Source organism: Poecilia latipinna, unplaced genomic scaffold (genome assembly GCF_001443285.1).
Source record: "Poecilia latipinna isolate Pla-1442-1.1 unplaced genomic scaffold, P_latipinna-1.0 Scaffold5, whole genome shotgun sequence".
Lineage (NCBI taxonomy): Eukaryota > Metazoa > Chordata > Actinopteri > Cyprinodontiformes > Poeciliidae > Poecilia > Poecilia latipinna.
The window spans coordinates 490,892-513,760 of record NW_015112621.1 but is presented as its reverse complement, the minus strand read 5'-3'; the positions used below and the strand labels follow the sequence as shown (position 1 = coordinate 513,760).

The 22,869-nt window shown below is 41.1% G+C and overlaps 1 protein-coding gene across 6 annotated transcripts in view; it reads left to right on the top strand.

Moving 5' to 3' along the window:
* nectin1b (nectin cell adhesion molecule 1b) overlaps positions 1–22,869 on the top strand; it is a 239,319-nt gene that overhangs the window by 57,198 nt on the left and 159,252 nt on the right. For all 6 annotated transcript variants that reach the window (XM_015015218.1, XM_015015139.1, XM_015015386.1 and 3 more), the window contains exons 2-4: positions 16,300–16,668; positions 20,266–20,565; positions 21,414–21,531. In XM_015015218.1, coding sequence (XP_014870704.1) covers positions 16,300–16,668; positions 20,266–20,565; positions 21,414–21,531 — 787 coding nt within the window. The remainder of the gene's footprint in view (positions 1–16,299; positions 16,669–20,265; positions 20,566–21,413; positions 21,532–22,869) is intronic.

Sequence of the window (22,869 nt, the reverse complement as noted above, 5' to 3'; positions counted from 1 at the left end):
AAAAAGGAGTAGTCCAGGTTGAGTCTTAATGGAGCCATTGATCCAATGCCAGTGGAGGACACACCCAATAGGGGACTGGCTCACAGCGAGGAGACAGGTGTTCGCTCGATATCTGTCCCACTTCTCTGACCTTAAAGCTTTTAATCAGCTCTGCCAGGGAGCTTGTCAATCCTGTCAAACAATGAGCAGGCCACAGTCTATACACAGCGAGGGAGGGCAACTCGAGGGTAAGAGCTTTAAACAATACTCCCGAAGCAGGAAGGGAAGAAAACAACAACAACTGTGTGCATCATATACGACTGGGCTGCTGCAAGATGCTGTCGTGTAGGGAGATTCAGCGATGGTCAGCACTTTAGAAATGTTTAGGTATCAAACAATGCAAGTTGCTGGTGGCTGTAGAACTCCAGCTCTGACTTCCAAGCTGTCACTTAGTCAGTCTGCACAGAAACCTGAAAATAAATTCAACTTTTATTGCAGTGGCTATGAAAATCCAGACTTTAGTGTAAGCACATTTTTCAGACTCCGATGTTAAGAAAAAATTGACTAAAATCATAATTCACACAAATATGGCCATCCTGCTTAAAGGGGTTTGTATAATAGGACAGTATTTTGTCTACTTAGACTCAATGCAAGAACAAACAGACAGTTCCTCTCTACACTGTCCAAAGTAATCACTTATTTACTTTAATTAGATTTTTTTAAAAGATCCTTGTTCTTTTCATTATATTGGCATCACTCTTGGTACACTAACACTATTAGCTAACTGGGTTGATTTGATAATACTCTTGAATCACCATCCTGTTGAATAACCCAGTGAGGACCCACATATTAGATAAATATTGAACATAGGTACAAGTCCCAGTAGTGTTTAGCAAATAGAACAATGAAAATTTATGTCTGATTGCATTGAAGGTAGGTAGCGTCTTATGGTTGTTATGGTAACTTTAGTTCGTTTACTGAGAAAGTCCAGTTCGTTTGGGGAGGTGTGAATGCGTAATATGGACCAAAAAAGCAAGCTCTCGGTTCGGATGAAGTAAACTCTGGTTCAAATCCCTACATGAACACCAAGGCTGTTCCAAAAGCAGACTATACCATACTGCAGGGCATTCTGGGTAAATACAACCAAAACAAACATGCATGTCTAGCTAGTGGGAGAAATGGCTCCTGGTCTCTTGCCAAAGTCTGACATTTTTGTTGCGCTCATGTCTTCTTCGTGTAGTTTCCTTCAGTGGTTCTTGGTGCAGCGCCACCAAACTGAAGTGCGTTGAGAAAGCAAACCACACCAGCTGAAAGTGAAACAAATGTTTCAATGTTGGTCCCCAACAGAACCGAACCTACCGGACTACCAGGTGTAGAAACACCTGTATTGCGTTTGGACGCCATACGGTGGCAAGATAAATATTGGTGCCAGTCCAAACAAGTGACGATAAAAACAAAGGTATTGCTACCGTTGTATTTTAAAGTCTCTGTTAGTGGCCAAACAGTTGTGCCACATGTGATTTAACAGAAAAAGTCATAACTTGGGAATTCTCCACCACTGAATAAATAAACTCAAATTAAAGGTCAATTTTTACTAAAACTGTCGCTGTGAGCTACTGCTAATACAATTAAAGATTGAATGGGTTTATTTTAAAGACTTTCTACCCATCTTTACAAGAATAGCCAATAAATGTGGCCGGCACTATAAAAGGCCTGAATGAGCTGCTGAATCTCCCCGCGACTGCCTGCTTACTTCTTCCTGCCGCTGATCAATAGGCGCACGGTATCAGCGTCTGTCAGCCGTACTTTTCCTTCTTTGTTTCGTCAAAGCCCCACGAGTGATAATTTGTTCCATTCTCGCCGGCTAACTTCACAGCGCCTTCTCCTGCGTTTCAAGTCTTAATCTGTGAGGTTCAACTACAGAATATCTTTTTTTTTTACATGGAGGGTAATTACGGCGCTGGTTTGATTGCAGCTATTAGCTCAAGCTGTCAGACGAGTAGTCACACAGCAGTCACACAGTTACAATTTGACCACAGTCAGATTGCATTGAGCCACATAATTATCTCCAGTGTTTTCTTGCGGTGCGATTTGGTATTCATTTACACATTTTAATGCACGGATGTCTAGTAAAAGGCTGCTAATCCCAATTATCGGACATACGTTTCGTCTGCGCCTGTAGTCAATGGAGGTGTTTATTGTCACTCTTGAACTTTCAAACACACGCACTGCGTTTACAGGAAGGAAAAGAAGTAAATATTATTTTCCTGGCTAGGTAATGTCATGTTTAAGGTTCCCTGGGTGTGATAACAGAATGGTTTTATTGTATCACGCTGTTCAGTTAAGCGCAGAAATGTGCAATGTTCTGAAATTACTTTTATTTAAAGGGCAGATAACCACTTTTTGTTGTTTTTAGCTTGCAGCTTATTTTCAGGAACAGATCAGAAAAACTGTTGTCTGAGTGCAATAGCTTGGAGATTTAACAAACCGACACCCTGCAGAGAGATTTAAAAGCTCTCTGTGGTGAGCCACTGTAATTGTAGCAGTGGGTGAATTAGCTCCTGCAAAAAAAAGGTCTAATTAAAAAACAAAAAAGTTGCTCCAGTTCTGACCAGCATTTTTACTGTTACTGTTATGAGTTCCTGTAGGAACTCATGCAGAATTCAGAGCAACACGTGGCGAAGGGCAGCACTACTGCGCTCCATCCAGCCAGATAAATCTCCAGTCAGCCCAGCACTTTCTCTGGTATCTCATTTAAGGGAAGTGAAACTGAGACATGATGAAAAACTTAGGTGTGTTTTTTTTAAAAACCTCTGTAAACGTTGACATCAGTAACCACCACATTCCCAACTTCTGTTTTACGTCAAGACCACCCAAGGTGAAGCTTTCGAATAAGGCTTAAAAAACAAACCTGTCGCTGTTTTGAATCGAAACAGTTAATCCGATCTGCTTCTCTTTGTAGCCATGTTTTGGGATCGACTGGTTTTTCTTTCTTTTTGTGTTTTTGCTAAATTGCTTCTCTATTCTAGCTTTCCATTTCCAAATACATTGTTTGACATCTAAGGACTAATGGAGGCTGGAGTAACTCGTACCACCCTACTCGGTTTCCAGCCTCCCCCCCTCCGCCGCCACTTCACTGTGGCTTTGTGGTTCACGATACCATGCCAATTGCTTCTCTCCTAAAAGACCAGTTGCAAACTGTGCAGTGCTGTTATTCCATTCGCTCTTTTAAAGCTCTCCATCAATAATGTCACAATAAGACGACAGGGAGTTACAGAAGCCGGAAAATAATCCTCCATGAAATTATTCTTGCTAACATTATTATTAAGTCTCTTACTTCCACGACTGTTCTCTAGTTGCCGGTTGTTTTGCGTACAACAGCCATTTAAAAAGTGCCGGAGTCGCTTGATGTACAGAAAGCGTGGAAGCATATAGAGCTGTAAGAATGTGTTTTATGGGATGAAGCTCAAAGGCTGGTGGGAAAGACAATACTTGATCCCAGCTGGAAAGCACATGCAGCAGAATATGACCGTAATCCTGAGATGTGGTGAGCATTCCAACCCTCGTATGTATGTGGAACATGGAGCCTGGCTCCCCTCGGAAAGAACGGGCTGTGGTCGTGGTTACGGAAATGGTTCAACCCGGGTCTCGGAGTTCTGCCGAGAACCGCTGGATTTCATAAACGCTTATGATCCAAACACACATTAAAAGCACGGGGAACTGTGACAAAGACAAGAGTCCAGAATTCATCCAGAAGCTTGTGTTGTTCCCAGGCAGCCATTTTGCATTTGCTGCAAACTCTTGCGCCTATTTACAGTTTATTTGTCGTCGATGCGAAAAGTTTACACACTCTTATCAAAATACGTGGGTTTTATGGTGAAAATAATGGACTGAAACTGCTTGTACTGTCATAATTTGACCTGTAACATGTTCAATTCAACATAAATCCAAACCAGAACATTGTAGGGAAAATAAAAACAGCATTAAAGCGTTCACTCTGCTTAGGTTGAAGCCCATCATCATGGCATATCTTGCTTTTCTTTGCATCACACTCGTCACATGATCAACCAGCTGTTTCCACTGCGCAAACCACAAAGAAGACGACAACAGGAAGTAGAGGGTAATGGCGAGGCATGTTTTATTGACTTATTGCCTGAAGTCAGTAAAATTATGTGTGATTTCAACTGTTTTTCTTATTTAATGGAGACACTGCAATTACAAAATTGTGTTTTTCCCACCATTACTGAATGTTGACAAAACAACATTCATGTTGGAATGGAATTATAATTCTTTCCACTTTGACTAAAGCCACATTATATGCTAAATCTGCTTAGCTTACAATGTTTCTTCTCATCTCTCCTTCAACTTTTTATTGTTTTTTTTGTCTCCTGACTGATACCTTTAGATGGTCCTTCTGATTCTTTGGAACAGAATGCTCAAGCCTTTCCCTTTCCGTCTATCAATGGTAGCTCTCTGTAGATCTGTAATTATTTTGTTTTTTTCACTAAAATATTCAGTTTGTTCCTTAATTGAGTCGTATGCAGATTAAAGGTGGAAAACGTTCTGAAATGGTCGATGTTATATCTAATTTATTTGCCTAACAAAAACCAAAAACAGGGTTTGCAGACATTTTAGAACCGCTGTAAGTTCTTTGATTTAGTTTCCTCTTTGGAGTTAAGAGTATAGAGGATTCATTGCATAATGATGGTGGGAAAAAAATCTTTTAGTGACTGCAGAGCAAATGTCACAGTTATAAACTACTGTGTGTAACGCTTATTAAAATGTACATGCATTACCAATGTGAAAAATAATTTACATAACAAGATAAGATAACACGTTAAGGGGGGAGGGGGGGGGAGTAAGGGTAGCATATCTAACATTATCAGCTTAAGCAAAGACACACATTCATTCCTCCAGTGGTGACATCAGGATACTAATCCATGCCTTAATGATGAGACTTCAGGGCAAAATTCCTAATCGTGTTTGTCTGTGTTTAACCCTTTGTAGGCATGCACATAATTTAGGTTTTACCAGTACAGACGTGTCGTTTGTACGAAGTCTGACGTGAAATAAAGTATGGTTAAAAAAAGTTAAAGAGCAGCTTTTGTGGTATTTCTTTTGCAGAAATGCGCAGTGCTCTCTGCGGCCCCTGGTGATCATGACTCAGACACATACTAAGTGTGCTTGTTAATTGATAGCAGACAGGGGCTTCAGCCCACTGCCCACTCCAGCTGGAGTGTGAATTCCCTCCCCTGTATGTTAATGGATCTGCTGTACCAATGCCCCGCGCCATGCTGGAGAAAAATAACTCTTGCCTCTGCATTCCCTTTTCTATCGAGCTACAGTTATAGATGCACTTTGATGAAAGCCATTTCTGCGCTTCTTTTCCCTCCATGCATTCATTTAACTGTATGATATGTGCAACATTCATTAATTCAAAGAAATCTATTGAGGCCATACCTCGGAGCTGAATTTTTTTAATCAAATATTGATTGTTTAGTCTCTTCTATGGTTTAATAAAGCAGCGGTCATGCAGCAGTGCTTTCCACCATGCTTATAGTGGAGCTATTTATCCAGAATCCAGCCTTCCACTCTCCATTCTGCATGCCTGTGAGATATCCGCTGGCCTTTCTCGAGGAAAAAAAACCTCCACCAGTAAAGGTTGATAGGGGTCAGACACCAAAAACGATACTCTGCGCTCTCACCGAGTATTTGTAAAGGTCACCTTGCATGCTGTTTACAGATTTACTCTCATTTTTTGCGGTTTTTACTCTGCATCAATTACCCGTGTCTGTCGTGAAATGTACAGCCAATGATTGATCATCCAGTTTCAGCTGAATAGTTGTTTGATTTTTTTGAAATCTTAATGTTTATTATGTATCCAACACAAGTGCTTGGCATAATCATATGGAAATATCCAGTGTTTGTACTCTATGCAAGACTTATCTTTACTTGTGGACAATGGAACAGATGGTGTGAGAGAGGGATTTGTCATGCATGACTGTCCAGGGCCAGACTCTTTCTCAGCACTTTTTGGCAGGACTTTACATGCATTTCATGGCGTATTCACTGAGTGCTTAGCGGAGGTATAGGGTACTGCTGTGGTTCTGGCTCAAGACGCAGCCAGCCCCCGTTCCGATACACCCCACCAGCGTTTCTATGGATAATCCTCCGCGCTTCATTGTCCGGCACTTATTCACTTAAGATGGTTCGTACTTGTGAAAAATAGGACATTAAAAAACGGCATTGATGCCAAATAATGCAACCAAATCGACAGCTGTTACAATCAGCCATGATTTAGGATGAAACGATTGGTTTTCAGAAATAATGGTCAGAGTTTTTATATTTTGTGACATTCCACCCATAAACTTCAAGGTATTTAAATAAGATTTTATGGATGAACCAATATAAAGTAAGTACATAGTAACTAACAATTATTGGTCTTTCACATACATAAAATGCATGATTATTTTGTGGGATAAGGTGGCAAATTATAAACAAGTTAAATAGGTATGAATACCTCTGCAACTTAGGAGAATGAAAAGTGTTTCAAAGCTAACATCAGGTGGAAAAAAATTACAATATGCCTGTAAAATAAATGGAAAAATGTTACATTTTTGGCCTTTTCTTATATAACAATAAGTTTATCTTTAAGACTATTTCTGACTGGCAAAGATCTGAAATTTCTTTTTTGCCTCTCCAAGGACTGCACCTTTATTTTGCAACTGCATTACTCTGGCGTTCTCTCACCTGTGTCCAAAGCGCATGTGGACATGGCCTCTTTGTCACCCTGTGCTAATACAGAAACATCCACAGGAGGTTTGTTGCCTGCAGCAACGTCTCTCCTCTACTTTAATATCCTGAGTGCTGTAATCTGCTCTCCACAGCTGACCCTCCGTGTGCCACTCTCGCTGCTAACTCCTCCTCCTTAACTCCCCCCGAAAATCCTCTGCATCATATTTATGTAACCCCGCCCGTTAACTCCTCGCCACTCCGCGCCTTCACCTGCTGCCAACAGGGTTCGTCCTGTCTGGAGCCATAATGCATCACAGCGATGAGCGCCTGTGGCCCTCGTCTTTTTATTTTTTATTTATTGATCGGTCCCTTTGCTATTAAGACATCCTGCAGACGCTCCCCGTTTGAAAGCCCGGGGAAACTTTTGCATTATTGAAAAATAACCAGCGCACATCAACGTGTGCGTTGAACCCATTCGGCGGCCGTGATGCTTTGTTGACTAATCGTCTCATCTGTGTAAGTGCTCCCTGGTGTTTTGGCTCTGGATCGGTCTGATAAAACGTGTTATTACATGGCCGTTATTGCTCTCACGCCGCACCGACGTTTTATTCCTTCAGCTCACATCACCTGGTTCAGTTTCTGGCTTTTTCCCTCTGATTTTCAGTCACACACACACACATACACACACACACACAACCGTAAGGATTACAGTCACTCATTGGCCAGGTGGGGGACTATCCCTGCCTTTCACTCATACCCAGATCTCTGTTTACTGACATTTGCTTGCTCTCGGGTATCAGCGGGTGATGTCATCTCTCCGTTTGGTCAGGTAACGTCAGCCTTGTTTATTTTGTGTCGTAGAACCGAAACTATGGTGGCCTTGTTTAGTTAAGCTGCAGGGCGATGGAGGAGGGTCAGAGCCTGCTGATGCTGTGTTTACACTCAATATGAGGCATTTCTCCCTCCCTGCTTCCCTCTCTCTCTGTGTCTCTGTAGGGCAAAAGCCTTTTTTTTTTTTTTGCCCTACTCTATTTGTCATTGCCACATTCAAAGACAACTAAAAATGCTCGATTCCTTCTAGGGTGTTTTTTCATTAGGTTAGAATAACAAAAACATTTGAAGTGTAAAAACATGCCAGTTCACCAGATCATGATATTAAAATGGTAATAATTCCAGTAAGTCACTTAGATGCATGTTCCCTTTGAGGAATTGGCTATAAGCTACATTACAGGGAAGCTCAGCTGATTCAAATTCTTACCCTGTTTGGACGGTTTGACTTATAAAATATCAAAAACCCCTGATAAAACCACAAGAAATTCACCTTTTTCCAGTCTATTTCCAATTCTCTTTAAAAAAAGAACTTAACTTTAATGATTTATCTCTTGGCTTCTCATGAGAAAGTCTACGTTTTCTGCCACCACTGGAATATAAAGTGGACCCCCGTCTGTTTGCGGTTCGGTATTCTTGGACAATTTGCCCATAGGTGGACGTATTAAAAACATTTGAAAGAAAAAGCAGCTCGGGAAGCTGGAATATATGTGTAAAGCTACTTGAGCCACTATTGGCCGGCGTTTGTAAAGCAGCCAATCAGTGAAGACCGTCAGTTTTGCTTTGTGTCGATTGGCTGAACTCCTAAGTGTGCAGATAAGAAAAACTGCACATGCTAGCTGCTGCTGTAGCGCTAATATAGTTCCAGTTCTGCGTATTAGTGGGTATTGAGCTACACTTCATGTTTTAACTGTTAAAATATTCATCTTTAAGCGTTGTTAGTGTGGGTTTCAATCATTAGAGATCCTTCAAAATAGTTTGTGATTAGTGAAACTTTTACTGTATTTATGAAACTGAAAAATTTGTCCGGTGTCGTTCCTTGTGAACGTGACATTGTGTATCGTCTCATCTCATTACTGTGACTTTCTTTTGATTTACTGGTAAATACAAGACATAATAGATTCAGAAAGGCAAATAAGTGGTTCCCGAAAGCGGGCGTAATGAACTCCACTTTGTCAGCTCGATTTGGTTCTCAGGATCCGAACAGTGGGGGTATTGAGTGGAGGTGTTTAATTTGAGGATGAATCATTATCTTGCTGAAATAAGATGAAAAGCTCTCTTGCAGGGAAACTAATGCAATCCCCCTGACATTTCAAACACCTGAACACTGGCTCCCGGGGCAAAATGTGTGGACTTGTGCTCTGAACCTCGTGTTGCCTCAGAAACAGCAGATGTTGTGACATTGGGTGGGAATCGCTGCCAACCTGAAAGTTGTAATTTTATAGTTTCCATGTGGGAAGGAGGAAGGGGGAATAAAAGAGAAAACGCTGTACTACTGTTCAATCTCTTACGTTTTTGTCGCTCTGTGAAATTAAGCCATTGCCATCAACTCAATGAAATTCACAGCCGCTTTTCATGGAGCCTTCCCAGATTGGGAGGTTGCCTAACGTAATAAATATTCCAGATAATCATTAATGTTTACAGCGGAGCAGATGTTACATTGTCCGCAGCGAACGGGTGTGTTGTACAAAATAGCATTTCGAATTTGAACCAGATAGTGGGAAATTAGGAGCAGGTCTACTAACCATCTGTTCCGGCGAGGTTTCGCTTGCCGCTGCATTTGAATGTTTGCTCAGAGAGACAGAGGGTAAAGAGAGCTGCTTTGGCAGGTACACTGTTATTTACCCAAAGAGGCCTGGCCCAAGCGCCGTGTAATAGTGACTGAGTGTAGATTAAAACAAATTCTCTGCCACATTACGTTCCGCACAAAAAAAACTGAACAGCCACCGTCACTAAAAGCAGGATATGGGAGCTCCTGTAATTTATTGGACAAAGTGTTATGAAAATCTTTTTTTTTTTCTTTTTTTATTGCCATATATAATGTAAACACAATGCCACAGGATGAGCTCTAAATTACTGCAACAAACAAGAACAAAAGGACATTCAGATGGTTCCATCAGGGGTATAAACAAGCGACTAATGAGAGGTTTTGTGTATGAAACAGTGAATTTGGACCCCCTCCCCGCCTCCTCGCCCCGTACCCATAAGCATCTCATGTGTGGTCATGAATGGGGGGAACCGAGGCCTGTGCCATCGCTGTGGGAACTGTGACTACATTAAACAGTCATTATCCCCACAGACTCAGGCCACGTTTTATCTTTCAACACCCAACTTAAGTAACAATGAAGTAACCAAAGCTTGACAGATGATGATGAGGGGATTATGCCTTAAAGTTACACTTTGCAAGATGTTTTTTTTTTTTTTTTTGCAGCGGGGAAGATTAGGACACAGAAACTCTTCCTGGTATCGGGAAGTGGGAGCTTAGTGCTCCATCCACTGAAAAGTGAAACACGTTTTCGTCTCCTCCCCCTGAAACTGTCGGGGGGGAAAAGACATTAAGGTCTAAACAAAATGCGGTTTATTGCCATAACTTTACGCATTCTTGAGGTTTTGAAGTTTCCTGGAGATGCCTCATGATGCCTCACTGCCTTTTAGAGTGCCTAACATGTGCGGCGGGGCTTTAAAAAGAAGACACCGATGATAGCTCCTTGTTTAATCTTCACCTTCCTCCAGTTGGAAGTCATTCATAGGGAAATCTTTCTGAAACTTGGATTATCGTTGTGGAATCAATGGGTAAACAGGCTTCACCCACTTCAAAACAGAAACAACGAGTAAGTTAGTACTTTTAAATTAATATGGAAATATTAGGGAGAAGCTAAGAGCGTAAACGTTTCAAAGTTAGCAAAAAAAGCTAAAGCGCTAAAAACAGTGAGGCTAATCTTTCAACCACAAATACACACAATTTATACCCATAGAGAATAGAAAATATATGAAAGATGATGACCCTTGAATAAACCACAACAACTCTCCATAACCTCTCGCTGGTGGATGTTTGAGTCACAAAGCTACTTTTCAGACGATGAGAGAAACGTACTTGTTATTTGTTTTGACAACCAAGAATTTGATGGTATTTTTTATTCTACTCACAGTGAATTATACTAAAATGTAATTATGTGACTCAAACAAATAAAATATACAATCAGGAAATGGTTCTGAGTTATTTTAGTTGGGACTGACGCAGTAATTGGTAGGGAGAAAATGGCAACCAGCTGATAGGAAATGGTTTTCCAAACTGGCAAAGGGGGAAAACAAACATTTTTAAATGTATCTTTGCATGACAGTAAATAAATGTGCAGCAGGCAGCATTCAAAACAATCCTGTTGATAATTTTAGATACTCCAATACACCTTAATATTGTAGTATAATCCACCCTTACTGGGTTACACATGAGTTGTTCTATGAGATCCCAAATTTGTGGGAAGGGGGCTTCCTCAGATTTCGGTTTTCAGCTTAGTTTTACGCTGCTGTGATTGGAAACAGCACAGACTGAAATAAACGAGTTTCATGTTTTTGTTTTCACAGCAGTAGAAACAAAATGCAGATATGAAATGTTAATGTGATTGCACTTTCATTTTGATTTGTTACGGAGAGAAATCAATGTTGTTTTATTATTCATCTTTCTTTTCCCAGCAGTGTCATAAAATATCTGAAAGTGGCTAATTTCAGTACAATCTAGCTTTTGCGGTTTTAGTGATCGGGACCCGTTCCAGTGGAAGCCGCGTTGCTGCTCTGTATTTTCCTGGACGCTGTCCACATGCCGTAAGAAAGCTGAAAGCTGTTAGGTCCCAAAGTGCCATATGCAAACAACACAAAGCACATGCTTTCCTCTCTGCCTGACAAGCCAGGCTTTATTACAGTTCAGCCGTTTTGTGCACAGCGCTGTGCCGAGGCCTTTGGAGTCTGTTGCTATCAGTGCAGGGCCAGACGGCACAGCAGCTGTTTTAATAGTGCCCCCTAATGTCCCCTCTGATCCAAGTCAGCTCACCTGGTGTGAATCGAGTCTTTTTTTTTGTTTCAATTTCCGCCATACTTTTACCTCCGTTTGTTTGTCCTGTTGCTTTTCTTTTCAGAAATAGCCTTCCTTTTCTCTCTACTTGCCTCACTCGCTCTCTGTCTGGCAACTCTTTAGCCAGACAGAGAGTTGCCTCAGGTGTATTAGAGCATGACTGTCCCCCCAGTCACCCTCTTGTCAGTGCAAGAACAAAGCTCCAGCTCCACAAATGATAATGCCATCCAGGCTCAGACCCGCAGCGCACCTACAAATCTCCCGAAAGCTCCACCTTTCTCTTTGTTCCACTCTCCCTTTCTGCAGGTTTCATCTCTGCTACTTTGCCTATCTCCCTCTTGGTGTGCTCCACCTCCCTTTCTGCACCACTGGTTCTTACTAGCCTCCTGAAATCTATCACATTAATACCTCTTGCATGGTTTGCATGTGCTCTTTTATGGGTTTGAAATGGCGTAATGCAGTCTGTAATTACAGTTCTACTAAGTTATTGGCCGAGGAGGACATGGTTCTCGAAGCAGGGTCTCAATGGGCGTCCCTAGACTTTGATTAAAGGGTTTTGGACCGTGTGGCTGGTTGCATTTGTTCTCCTTTGTTTGGTTTCCATTTGTATGACCTCATTGTTTTATTTTACGCCTTTGCACAGATCTTTTGTTTTGGCGTTTTCTGACCACACTTGTGGAATCAGAATCAATCGGAAATATTTTAATACTGGAAAAAAGCCTAAATTAATGCTAAATAGTATTCAAAAGATGATTTTATTTATTAATCCAAAAAACACTTTGCACTATTTAAAAAAATAAAAAAGTAATCATCCCCCTATGATTGATCCCACTCGATTACTATTATTATTACAGACTTGATTACTGTTCTACCTGTAAAACAAATCAAATGAGTAAACAAAATGAAAAGCTATAGAATATGCTTTGAATAAGAAACAAATACATTAATATTTGTCAGTAATTCCCCCAAAATTATTGATCCCTCATAAAATCTTCTCCGATGGGTGAAAAACGTTTACGTTGGCGATAATATTATTGTTTTGAGACTATTTCCAAGTAAAGCTTCTCAAAGATCAGTCAACTTGGATTCATAGCAAACATTTAACACTGGAAGACATTTTAAATATCCTAAATAAGTAAACAAAGTCTCTGTAAACAAAACTGTGCTTCAAAAAAAGGGGAAATTTGAGACCAGAGCACCAAACTGAAGCTTTTTGTCATCCAGTGTTTGGAAGAAAGAAAGACATGAGAAAAACAAACGAGCTCGTTTTAATTGATCATGCAATTAATTGATTTATTACCTATTGCAACAGGCTTAATTGGCTGCACCCCAAACAAAGACTGTGGATAGTAGCTTTTGTAGCACTAAGACTGTTTCCACTGTGTGTATTAATGCTTATTAAGGTATATTGGGTGTTTGAAATATTTTAACTGGCACCTCCGATTTTAATTATTTGTGGACAGTTGTGGTCTTTTCTCTGTCTTGCGTTTGTTTTATCTAAAATATGCAATAGTGTCAAAAACATTTTTTTTTACAGCAGTGTAAGATGGCGGCATCAGACCCAAACGAAGGACCGGCAGAACGAGGAGGGAGGAGCTGCGGGTTTTGTGTGCCGTTATTGTTTTCTCAGCGAAGCGGCTTAGATAAGACCCGGCACACATTTATGGGTTTTTACAGCTCCCCCGCTTCGCTCCGACTTAAGATTAAACTTTAACTAGTGTCGCCCAAAAGTAAATTGTGTTTGCCGTTTCGGAAAATATCACACTGTAGTTGCCGTAACTGGTAATCTAAGCCGTGATCAAATGGGAGTAAAGCATTGCCTTGGGCTGTATGAGGACACAGGTGGTTCTTAAGGTACACATGACAAGGTTGCTAGTCCTTTCTGTCAAACTGTATTAGTGAATCAATCTGTCATCAGAAGCCCTTTTCTGATGTGTTCAGACGGAAATGAAAGATGATGTGTGCTCAGCAACTTCAAAAGGTTGTCAGTTTGTTTTATATGATTTGAAGTCGGCTGCATAGGCTGGGTTTGACTGAAAGCATATAACAATAGATTGAAATTGCCTCTCTCTCATAATGCGCTGCTCTCCAGCGCTCAAATCACCATGAGGGTTATACGCCCACTGTGAAAGACGGTAAAAAAAAAAACAACAACTCTGTTTATCTTAATAGTTTTCCACCCAGAGTCTGCATCATTTCCTCTCTTTCCAGGCTACGTTGTGCCTCGATGTCCTTCGGCTGACTACCTGCGGTTTTTACAAGTCGAAATCTTAACACAACAACTGCTGCGTCTGCTTGAGATAGTTTCCTCCGCTTTCCTTTGTGTTCTTCTCAGATTGACAAAACCGGATATTGTTTTAGAGCAATGGATCTCTTTTATATACATTTAAAATCCCCCCACCCTGTGGAAACAGGAGGTAGCGATTATCCATCACTGCGGCGCCGTTGCTCCCTGTTAAAGAGCCACTCTGTTTGCGGCCTGTGTGTTCGGGCCTCGGCTCTGTCACTCCCAGACATATTTTCTCTCGGTTCACGACTCGTGGCTTTATGAGGCCATGGTGATTAACAGAGAAAATCCCAGCCTGTCTTCCTGTGGGTCCTTGTCTATCCATAGGAGATAATTATAGCTGCGGATGGTTGTAAATACAAGCTGGGCTGGGGGCTGTCGGATGAGGAAATGGGACATCACCAGAGCTCACCTGGAAAGGGACGTAAATCAGAGCCTGGGAAAACAAAGACGTGTTGAAGGCAACAAGAGGCAAAGGCCGTCTAATGGCACATCTGCTCTGATTTCCCTCACTACAGAGTCCAGATTTAAAATTATCCACAACATCAACAGCAGAGGAAGTCACTCTAAACAGCTTCTTTTGCCTTATTAATGACTGAAATCCAAGATATTTGGTTTCCATTTATAATAGCAAGGACAGAAGTCGTAGAGGAGATGCACCATGTACAAACAGTCCTGGGTTCGATTCCCAGTCACGTCTTCCCCTTCTCTCTCTGCCCTTCTTCTTCCTGTTCAGCGTTTGTTGAATAAAGTCCTTTAGTGCCAACAAAAAGTCTGCTGTTGAGCCTTTTTCTTTCCCTAATCACACACAATAAGCTTATTACTTTATCTAACCTAAATGTATCTATCTATACATCACTGTACTGTTTTAATACACACCATTTTTAACACATCTAGTTTTTGCAGTGTATGCAGTTGAATTTTCTACTAAACTAGACTCCAGGAGAAAATTTCCTAGAAAATCTATGAAACTTATATGCTTTGTAAATGTTACAGCAGTAACCCAATAATGGCATTTATCTTCATGTTATGCTATGCAGACGCTCCTTCTGCACTGATGAAGGTTTGCTCATTTTTGCATGTTGAATTCTTGACAGTTGAGCTCGACCTATATTCTGATTAATTGAGCTAGTATTAATTTAATTACCACAAACATAAAAAACAATGCAAGAGCAGCTTTAAGAAAGTTTGGTTTAGTATTTGTTGAATAAACACCCTGATACATTAAATAAATCACCGTTCTTTAAAGAAAACCTGCAGTTTTCTAACTGTGAGGTTTGGAGATTTTCACTCATCATCCTGATAACTCTTCCTGTTGGCACAATAAACTTAAGTTTTCATTCATTTTTATTTCACCTCCAGTTATTTTAGGATATGGGTAGATATGTTCTTGTATTTCCTCGCTTTCGAAGATCAGACTGCGTTTGCTTTACTTGAACGGAAAGCTTTCATGTCTTTCATATTTTTAAGGTTCGCCAAGAGAAATTGACCTCTGTGTCATTTACATAGAACAACAAAGGCTTCAGTTGTATTTATTGCATTGTAATAATTGTTGCAGGTGCCAATAGAAGAATAACAATTATTCAATTAATATTCCCCGCCCGCCACTTAATAAATATACTCAAATTAAGGATTTAATTTCCCAAAACGTTTCTGCTGTAAGAAAAACCTGCGCCATTACATTTTTATTTCTACACATTTTTTAAAGGCAAGGGTCCCAACAAAGGCAGAGCGGGAACCGCGTGCAATAAACTCTGAAGAACAGATGAGGTTAATCATCCATCCTCGCTAACTGATTGTTTTCCTTTTTGCTACCAACCTCCCTATGAGCAAAGAAGAGGTGTGTGATTGTGGAGTTTTTATTGTAGCTAATGCGTGCCTTCTCATTGTTTTGCACGGACTCCACATTGTGTCTTTTAATAGGAGCTCCAGGCAATCATTGAGGTATTTGTGTGTAAAAAGTAATTAAAATTACAATGGGCTACGCGGCGCGTTGCTGGGCGGGATGGAGGGGAGCGCGGCGCTCGATGACTTGGCTCCAACTCCCTGCCCTTGTACTTGTTCATTAGCGATGCATTGGTTCTTGCTCGACCCGCCCATCTCATCAGAAGCAGGAGCCTCGCAGACAAAGACGAGGCTGTATGGATGTGCCCATTATGATAATAGCATGTCCCCAACTTTTTTTCACACAGGTATAGGGAATAGATATATCTGGCACAGAGGAGTGTGTGGTTGAATCCATGAGGTGGACTGTGGATGTAGTTTCCAGGAGGCTGAATTGACTCTTTGACTTTCAGTGCATGTACTTGCTATTGACTGAAGAGCTGGTGCTTGGCCTTGGACTCTTGTTAATCGTAATTAATTTTTTTCTCTCTCCTCTCTTTCTTCCTCTCTCTTTGTGCAGCCGTACATGGACAGAGCGTACAGATGGACTCCAGTAAGTCCGGCTTTGTGGGCACACAAGTGGAACTGCGCTGCATCTTCGTCAACAGCAATCCGCCGGTGAAGATCTCCCAGGTCACCTGGCAGAAGCTGTCCAACGGCACCAAGCAGAACGTCGCCACCGCCAACCCCACCCTGGGCGTGTCCATCCTGTCGCCCTTCAAGGAGCGGGTGGGCTTCAAGCAGGCGGCCGCTCTCCAGCGCCACCAGATGGAGGACACCACCATCGTGTTCTCCAACCTGCAGCTGTCCGACGAGGCGGCCTACATCTGCGAGTACACCACGTTTCCGGCGGGCAACAGGGAGAACATGGTCAACCTCACCGTGTTCGGTAAGGAGGCAGTAAGAGCCCCATCGCCAGTCGGCTTGATTTTGAATTGAATCCAACTGCAGCCGCTGTTTTTGTTTCAGTCGGTTCTTTTTCTTCAACCAAGGCCTCATCTGATATTAACTTCCATAGAAATAGTTGCTGAATTAAAAAAGTGGTTCTGAATAAAGTGTTTTGTGGTCAAAGATAGGTTTCTTTATTAAAAAAAAGACCTTTTTAAAAGGGTCGAGAGCACTTTTTTTGCTCAAGGAAAGACATCAATAACGCACAATAATAAGGTGAATAAGCAAAGAATATTGCTAATTCTTTGCCCCTTAGCTAAACTTAGTTCAGAGGGGATGTGTTGTTTATATTCTCTTTGCCTGAGTTGGCTAATTGATGTAGATGTTTTCTATGACTGTTTGCTTTGGTTAAATTCACATTTTCTTAATTTGCTGAGAGTTCAGTGATCTCTTCCAGCGTTAATCTCTCAAATTTAGACAAGAAAATCATCACAAAAAAAAACCTAACTCCTTGAATCTGATGGAATACATTTGGAAAAAGGAAACGCATTCAAACCGCAGCCTGACTGCTACTACAAGCTTTGACAAGTTGTTGAACAAATGCAGATTTACCAGAACGTAATTGTGCAACTGTAATTCTGAATCGGACGTTTTAATCCAGGAAATGAAACAGGTTAAACATCTCAACATCAGTTAAGAAGGTACTTCTTCAAACGTTTTTGGGTTTGTTTTTTTTTTGCTTATCGGAGGTCATCTGAAATCTGTAAACAAATGAGGTTTCTGTTTGACTTAAGACAGAAACTGAACACATTTTTCTGAATCAGATAATAGTGTCAAATCCAGAGATTTCCTTTACAGGAATCTCTGTCTTAAAGGAAGTCTGATTATATTTTACCAGATGCTCCTCCACTGTTTTGGCGTCTCAGAAATTTTCCCACCCATTGAACTTTCTCACATTTTGTAAAATAACCACCAGTAACTATGTTTCCACCCAAATGTCAGGCAAATTTTAAGCAAACTTTTGAAATTTTGCAAAGAAAATATGAATGTGGCGCGTTTCTATCTGCTGGTTCAGAGGGAGTCAACCAGACGAAGCAGAGCGTAATTTCGTCGCATTGCAATAATAAATAAGATGCAGAGGTTGCAAACTAGCACGGATCACTCATCTCAGAAAAATGGAGAGAGTTCTCCCCTTCGTTCTGGAGGTTTGGACTTTGAAATTTCTCTGAGTTTTGTGCCTCTGGTAAGCCACAGACCCACCAGCACATGGGAAAGTTTATTTGGCAAACACTTTTTGCACATTAACTCATTCTTGGAAAAGGATACAACCACCTAAAGGAGTTCTTTATTATTATTATTTTTGCTGTTTCCATCAACAGCTTCTACTGCGATACTCCATAAAGTGCATAAAAGAAACGTTGAAGGGAACTAATGAAATGTAATGAGAATTTATGTCAGATCAACACGTGTGGTACATTACTGAGAAGAAAAAACCTTAATTTTAATTTTCTTTATTCAAAAAAGATATATATACAGGCAACCAATTGTCTCCAGAAGACCCCTAAATATTAAATAGAGGTCATAGTTGAATTACACAGTAAATAGGGATTCATTGTGAAACCCTTAGACGGTTGTTAACAGTATTTGTCTGATCTGAAATTGTCTACTTTGTTTTGGTTTGTCCCATAAAACCTCAAGAGAATACATTGAAAATTCTTGTTACTACAAGACAAAATGTGGAAAAGTTGTAGCGAATCATGAAGTACTGTAACTGTGTTATGTACAGTGAAGGCCAGAGCATTTGAAACAAATTTCCAGCCGCCTATGACCCAGTCGGTCTGCAAGGCCCTCATTCCTCTGCAGAACTCACTGTACTTGTTGTGAAAATCACACTTCTAATGTGATGATCGGCACATTAGCACCGAAACCAGATTATAAAACAGGAAACCGCAGCAGAGAATAGTCACTAAAAATGAAAGGTGGGACAGGAATCAATAAGGCCACTTCAGAGAGTGTAATTTGGTTTGAACTGTCCCGTCCAGCAAGGAAAAAGCAGCGCTGGAGATGAAGCTTATCTTGAAAAGAAGCAGTTTTGAAAAGGTTGTTGGCTAACTCAGATTAGAGAGTTAATTAGTAATGAAGTGCTGGTGTGTTTTCTATTGAATCCCAGTAAAAAGGAGAAAAAACACTTGACTTGAGTAGTCCCTGTTGCCTGAGCGCTTCTTGTCAGCTCTTAGTTCACATTTTACGCCGCTCTGCCTCCCCAGGACTCTTCAGGCTGCGTCATAACCGTCAGGAACCTACATGCAGATAACCAACCATCAGTGTTCAAAGGGGCTTCTTCGTTGCTCGCTTTCAGTTATGCATTCGCTTAAACTCCAGCCTGCCTTTTGATGTGCCGAAAGTAGATTGCTAATTGGCAACCCACAAAGGACTGAAATTGGATGACTGTGCATTTGGGTAGGCAAATCTAGCTTTGACAACTCCTTTGCCTTTGAGGAGGGAAAGAGGCTGGATTTAACACAATTTTCATCCCAGCCCTTTAGTTTCATCTACTTCATACTTGATTGTAGATGAAGTAGTCACTCTTCTTCCTCACTGAGATTGTTTAATAAAGATCCACTGATCAGAGTTACAGCTATGTGAAGCCTGGATGTGCTAATGCTAACTCTATTGTTATTCCTCGTTAAGTACTATGATTACCCAAATTAAAACTAATTTTCCCGTAGCCTCCCTGCCATGAAAGTTTATTAACTGCTAGCGGACTCCTGGTATTTGCGAGGGTCAGAGACCACAGCTGCCTGTGAATAGCTAAAATCAGCAAATGATTGAGACCCCCTCTTAAAATGCTCATAACTACTTATTTTAATAGTTCAAACAACAAATGCCAGCCAACAACGTGTGAAATGTGTGTAGCTGTTTCAGCTTCCCAACCTGCATTTATTTAGAATATATTGATATTTCCACAAAGAAGCAGAGTTTTTGCAAATAATCTAGAGTTATGGTCTACAGAAAAACATGTAAATTGTGAATACTGAACCTCTAATGGGTGCAGGTCCACTGTATTTGTATTACAGATGTCACACTGTATGCTACAGATTAGTTTTTGTCAATGAAGACAAAATAGGTCGACAAGGTGTCTATACCTTAAAATGCTAACGATTTTACCTGGCTAATTGACCTGCTAACCCTGCTAATTATGAGAGGTTAGCACAACTGCTAAGAGAATATACACCTTTACTTTTTCAGGAAAGTAGTTTTCTTTAAAGTGTATTTCATTGCATTTACTTTCAGTCCAAAGTCTTTTATTGTTATTTTTTAAATGAAAAAAAAATGGTGAGGTCAAAGGATAACAGCTAGTAAAATAGAAATTTAGTTGATTTTATGAATTAAAAACAGATCAAACTTATAATATTTGCATCCTTTGGATCCAAGTGGTATTAAACATGTATGCTTTCACAAAAAAAAAGTTTTGTAGTCCTTTCTCAGTCCTTGTAGCGATGCCAAATCGCTACAAGTCCACCAAGACCAGTCATCAGTTAGTCTGTATCTTATCTTCCAACATGGCGGTCGTGTCATTTGTTTCCCTCTCATTCAGCTCGACCGATGACTCGGATGACCCTAACGAGCCCGACGATCGTGGCCAGGGGTAAGAAGCGCAACATGACCGTCGCCACCTGCACTTCGGCCAACGGGAAGCCTCCGAGCACCATCAAGTGGAGCACATTGTTGAAGGGCGAAGCCACCTTGCAGGAGACCCGCAACCCGAACGGCACGGTGACGGTGCGGAGCAGCTACGTGGTGGTCCCGAGCCGCGAGACGCACAAACAGAAGCTCACCTGCATCGTGACGTACCGGGGCGAGAGGATCACAGACAGCGTGGTGCTCAACGTGCAGTGTAAGGAAGTTTTGCGCTTTTCTCCCATCCAAAAGTTTACGTCGCTGCAGCTTCTGAAGTGCACGGCAAACAAGCTGAAATGTTTTACATTTCAAGTCAAAACTGGTAGATTAAACATTCATGCAGGGAAGAATCTAGACTGAAACACCAGGCTTGTCATCAGTCTGGCGCTGACAGTTTCCTGAACTTTTCTGCTATTATGATTGGAAGATTTCATTCTTTTAGCAAACTTGACACGATCCTATTTCAGTTGTTTACATGCACTGTATGAAAAGACGCCAAACTTTTTTTTCCAATTAATGTCTGACATCAATTCAGGCTGAGCTTTTCCTGTTTCTGGTCAGTTACCAGCAGCATGCCTGGGATTACTTTGCCTTTAGGCACAGTTGATCTTGTGGTTTTGTGTGCTTCTGATTAATTCATCTAAGATTACCATTGCAGTTAATTGGAAACACACCTGTGGGTGTATTTAGAGGCAACGCTGCTTTCTTGTGTGACATCATGGAAAGAATCAAGAGGAAACAACAGAAATGTCACAAAAATAATTGTGTATCTTCACCAATCTGGTTTCTCTGTCATTAATCTCACATTAAGCAAATGGATATTGTTTGAATGATCATAACTGTCTTAAAGCAGGAAAAGTTTAGTCTGATTAAATGCCAGACAATGAAAAAAAAAACAGTTATATGTCTTTTAACATAGCGTATCATTTGGTCGGAACCATAAAGAAGCGAGACGTGAACTTGTTGGAAGTTTTATTGCGATTCAGCAGGGTTGCAGCAGTGACACAACGTTTTATTATCACGTTCTGGAGGCGTTGAGCTGACATCACTGTGCCTTCCTTGCAGATGAACCCGAGGTGAAGATCGAAGGGTTTGATGGAAACTGGTACCTGAACCGTCAGAATGTTCAGCTGACCTGCAGGGCCGACGCCAACCCCCCTGTGACGATCTACCAGTGGAAACTGTGAGTCTGACTCAAACCCGTCACCGAAGCCCTTAAAGGCTCCGAAAACAAGATGTAGCGTGACTGCGCGCTGTTTCTCTCTCCTTAGATTTGTGGGGGGAAACAAAATCTTGTTGCTGAGGCACAGGAGGGTCATTTCACAGAGCGGGAACGCTGAGCTAAAACGCACTTTCCCGACATTTTTATACACGAGAAACCAATCATCCGAGATAGAAGCAGCAGCCTCGTGTTTTGTTGTAAAACGTGTAATGAAGATAAAACCCCAGGCAGAGTACAATGGGCCTATTACAGCGGCAACACCCCGCCCTATCTACCTGCCGGTCACAGATACTGAGAGATAAATGCAAACGGTGCACACTTTATACTTTATGTTTGCTTCTTTTGCTTTTAAGTCTTTGGGCCAGCATGCAGGTGAGAGAGCGTTATTGTTGGCGCGGTTGTGTTCTCAGCAGGGTATGGAGGCAGCGGCTCGTCCTCGACTACTGAAGCCGAGAAGTTGTAGATTAAACCATCATACCAGCTGAGATCAGTATTTCTGATTCGGTGATGATCAGAGCGAAGACAAAAGGAAGAAAAGGTACAGACAAGGGTGAAATTCAGAATAACCTCTCGGAATGAGATTCCAGAACTGATAAGTAGGAAATATAATCCGAAAGGTATGCAAACAATGCAGGTAAATTTAGATATTCTCACCATTGGAGCATGACTGGGTGAGAACAAATGTTGATTTTGGACCATCAATGCTTTTTAATCTGAAATAATAAATAATAACAACAATACAGCATCAGTTATTTCTAGATAAATGTTGAGTGCACACTTTTCAACTTATTTAGGAAATATGTCATTTAGCAAAACATGAACAAGATTATTACGCAAACTGGTGGCTTGACATTTGACAACTCTTCTGAGCAGAAGTTTAGTGTGCGTTTAACCAGCTCTGCTTAGTCCGCTTTAGTCAAACTGTAGTTCATTTGCCTAGAAGGTCCGGTTCTTTTAGGGAGGTGTGAAAGCTCAATCGAACTCTGAACTCTGGTCCGCCTAAAAACCAGGTCTCCGTTCGGTTTGAGTAAACTCTGGTGAGGTTCAAATGCATATGCGAAGGTCAGTTAGACCTAAGATTGCTCCAAAAGCAGGAAGCAGACTACAGCGCAGGGCATTCTGGGTAAATACAACCAAATCAAACAAGTGATTCTAGGCAAGAAATGTCTACAATCAACCTCTTGAATCTGATGCAGCTCCTTTTGTTATAAAATTTTTTGAAGAAGGAAGTTGCACTCCTGTCTTCTTCAGTGTTTTTTTTTTTTGTCGTCCCCTTCAGTGGTTCTTGGTGCAGCGCCA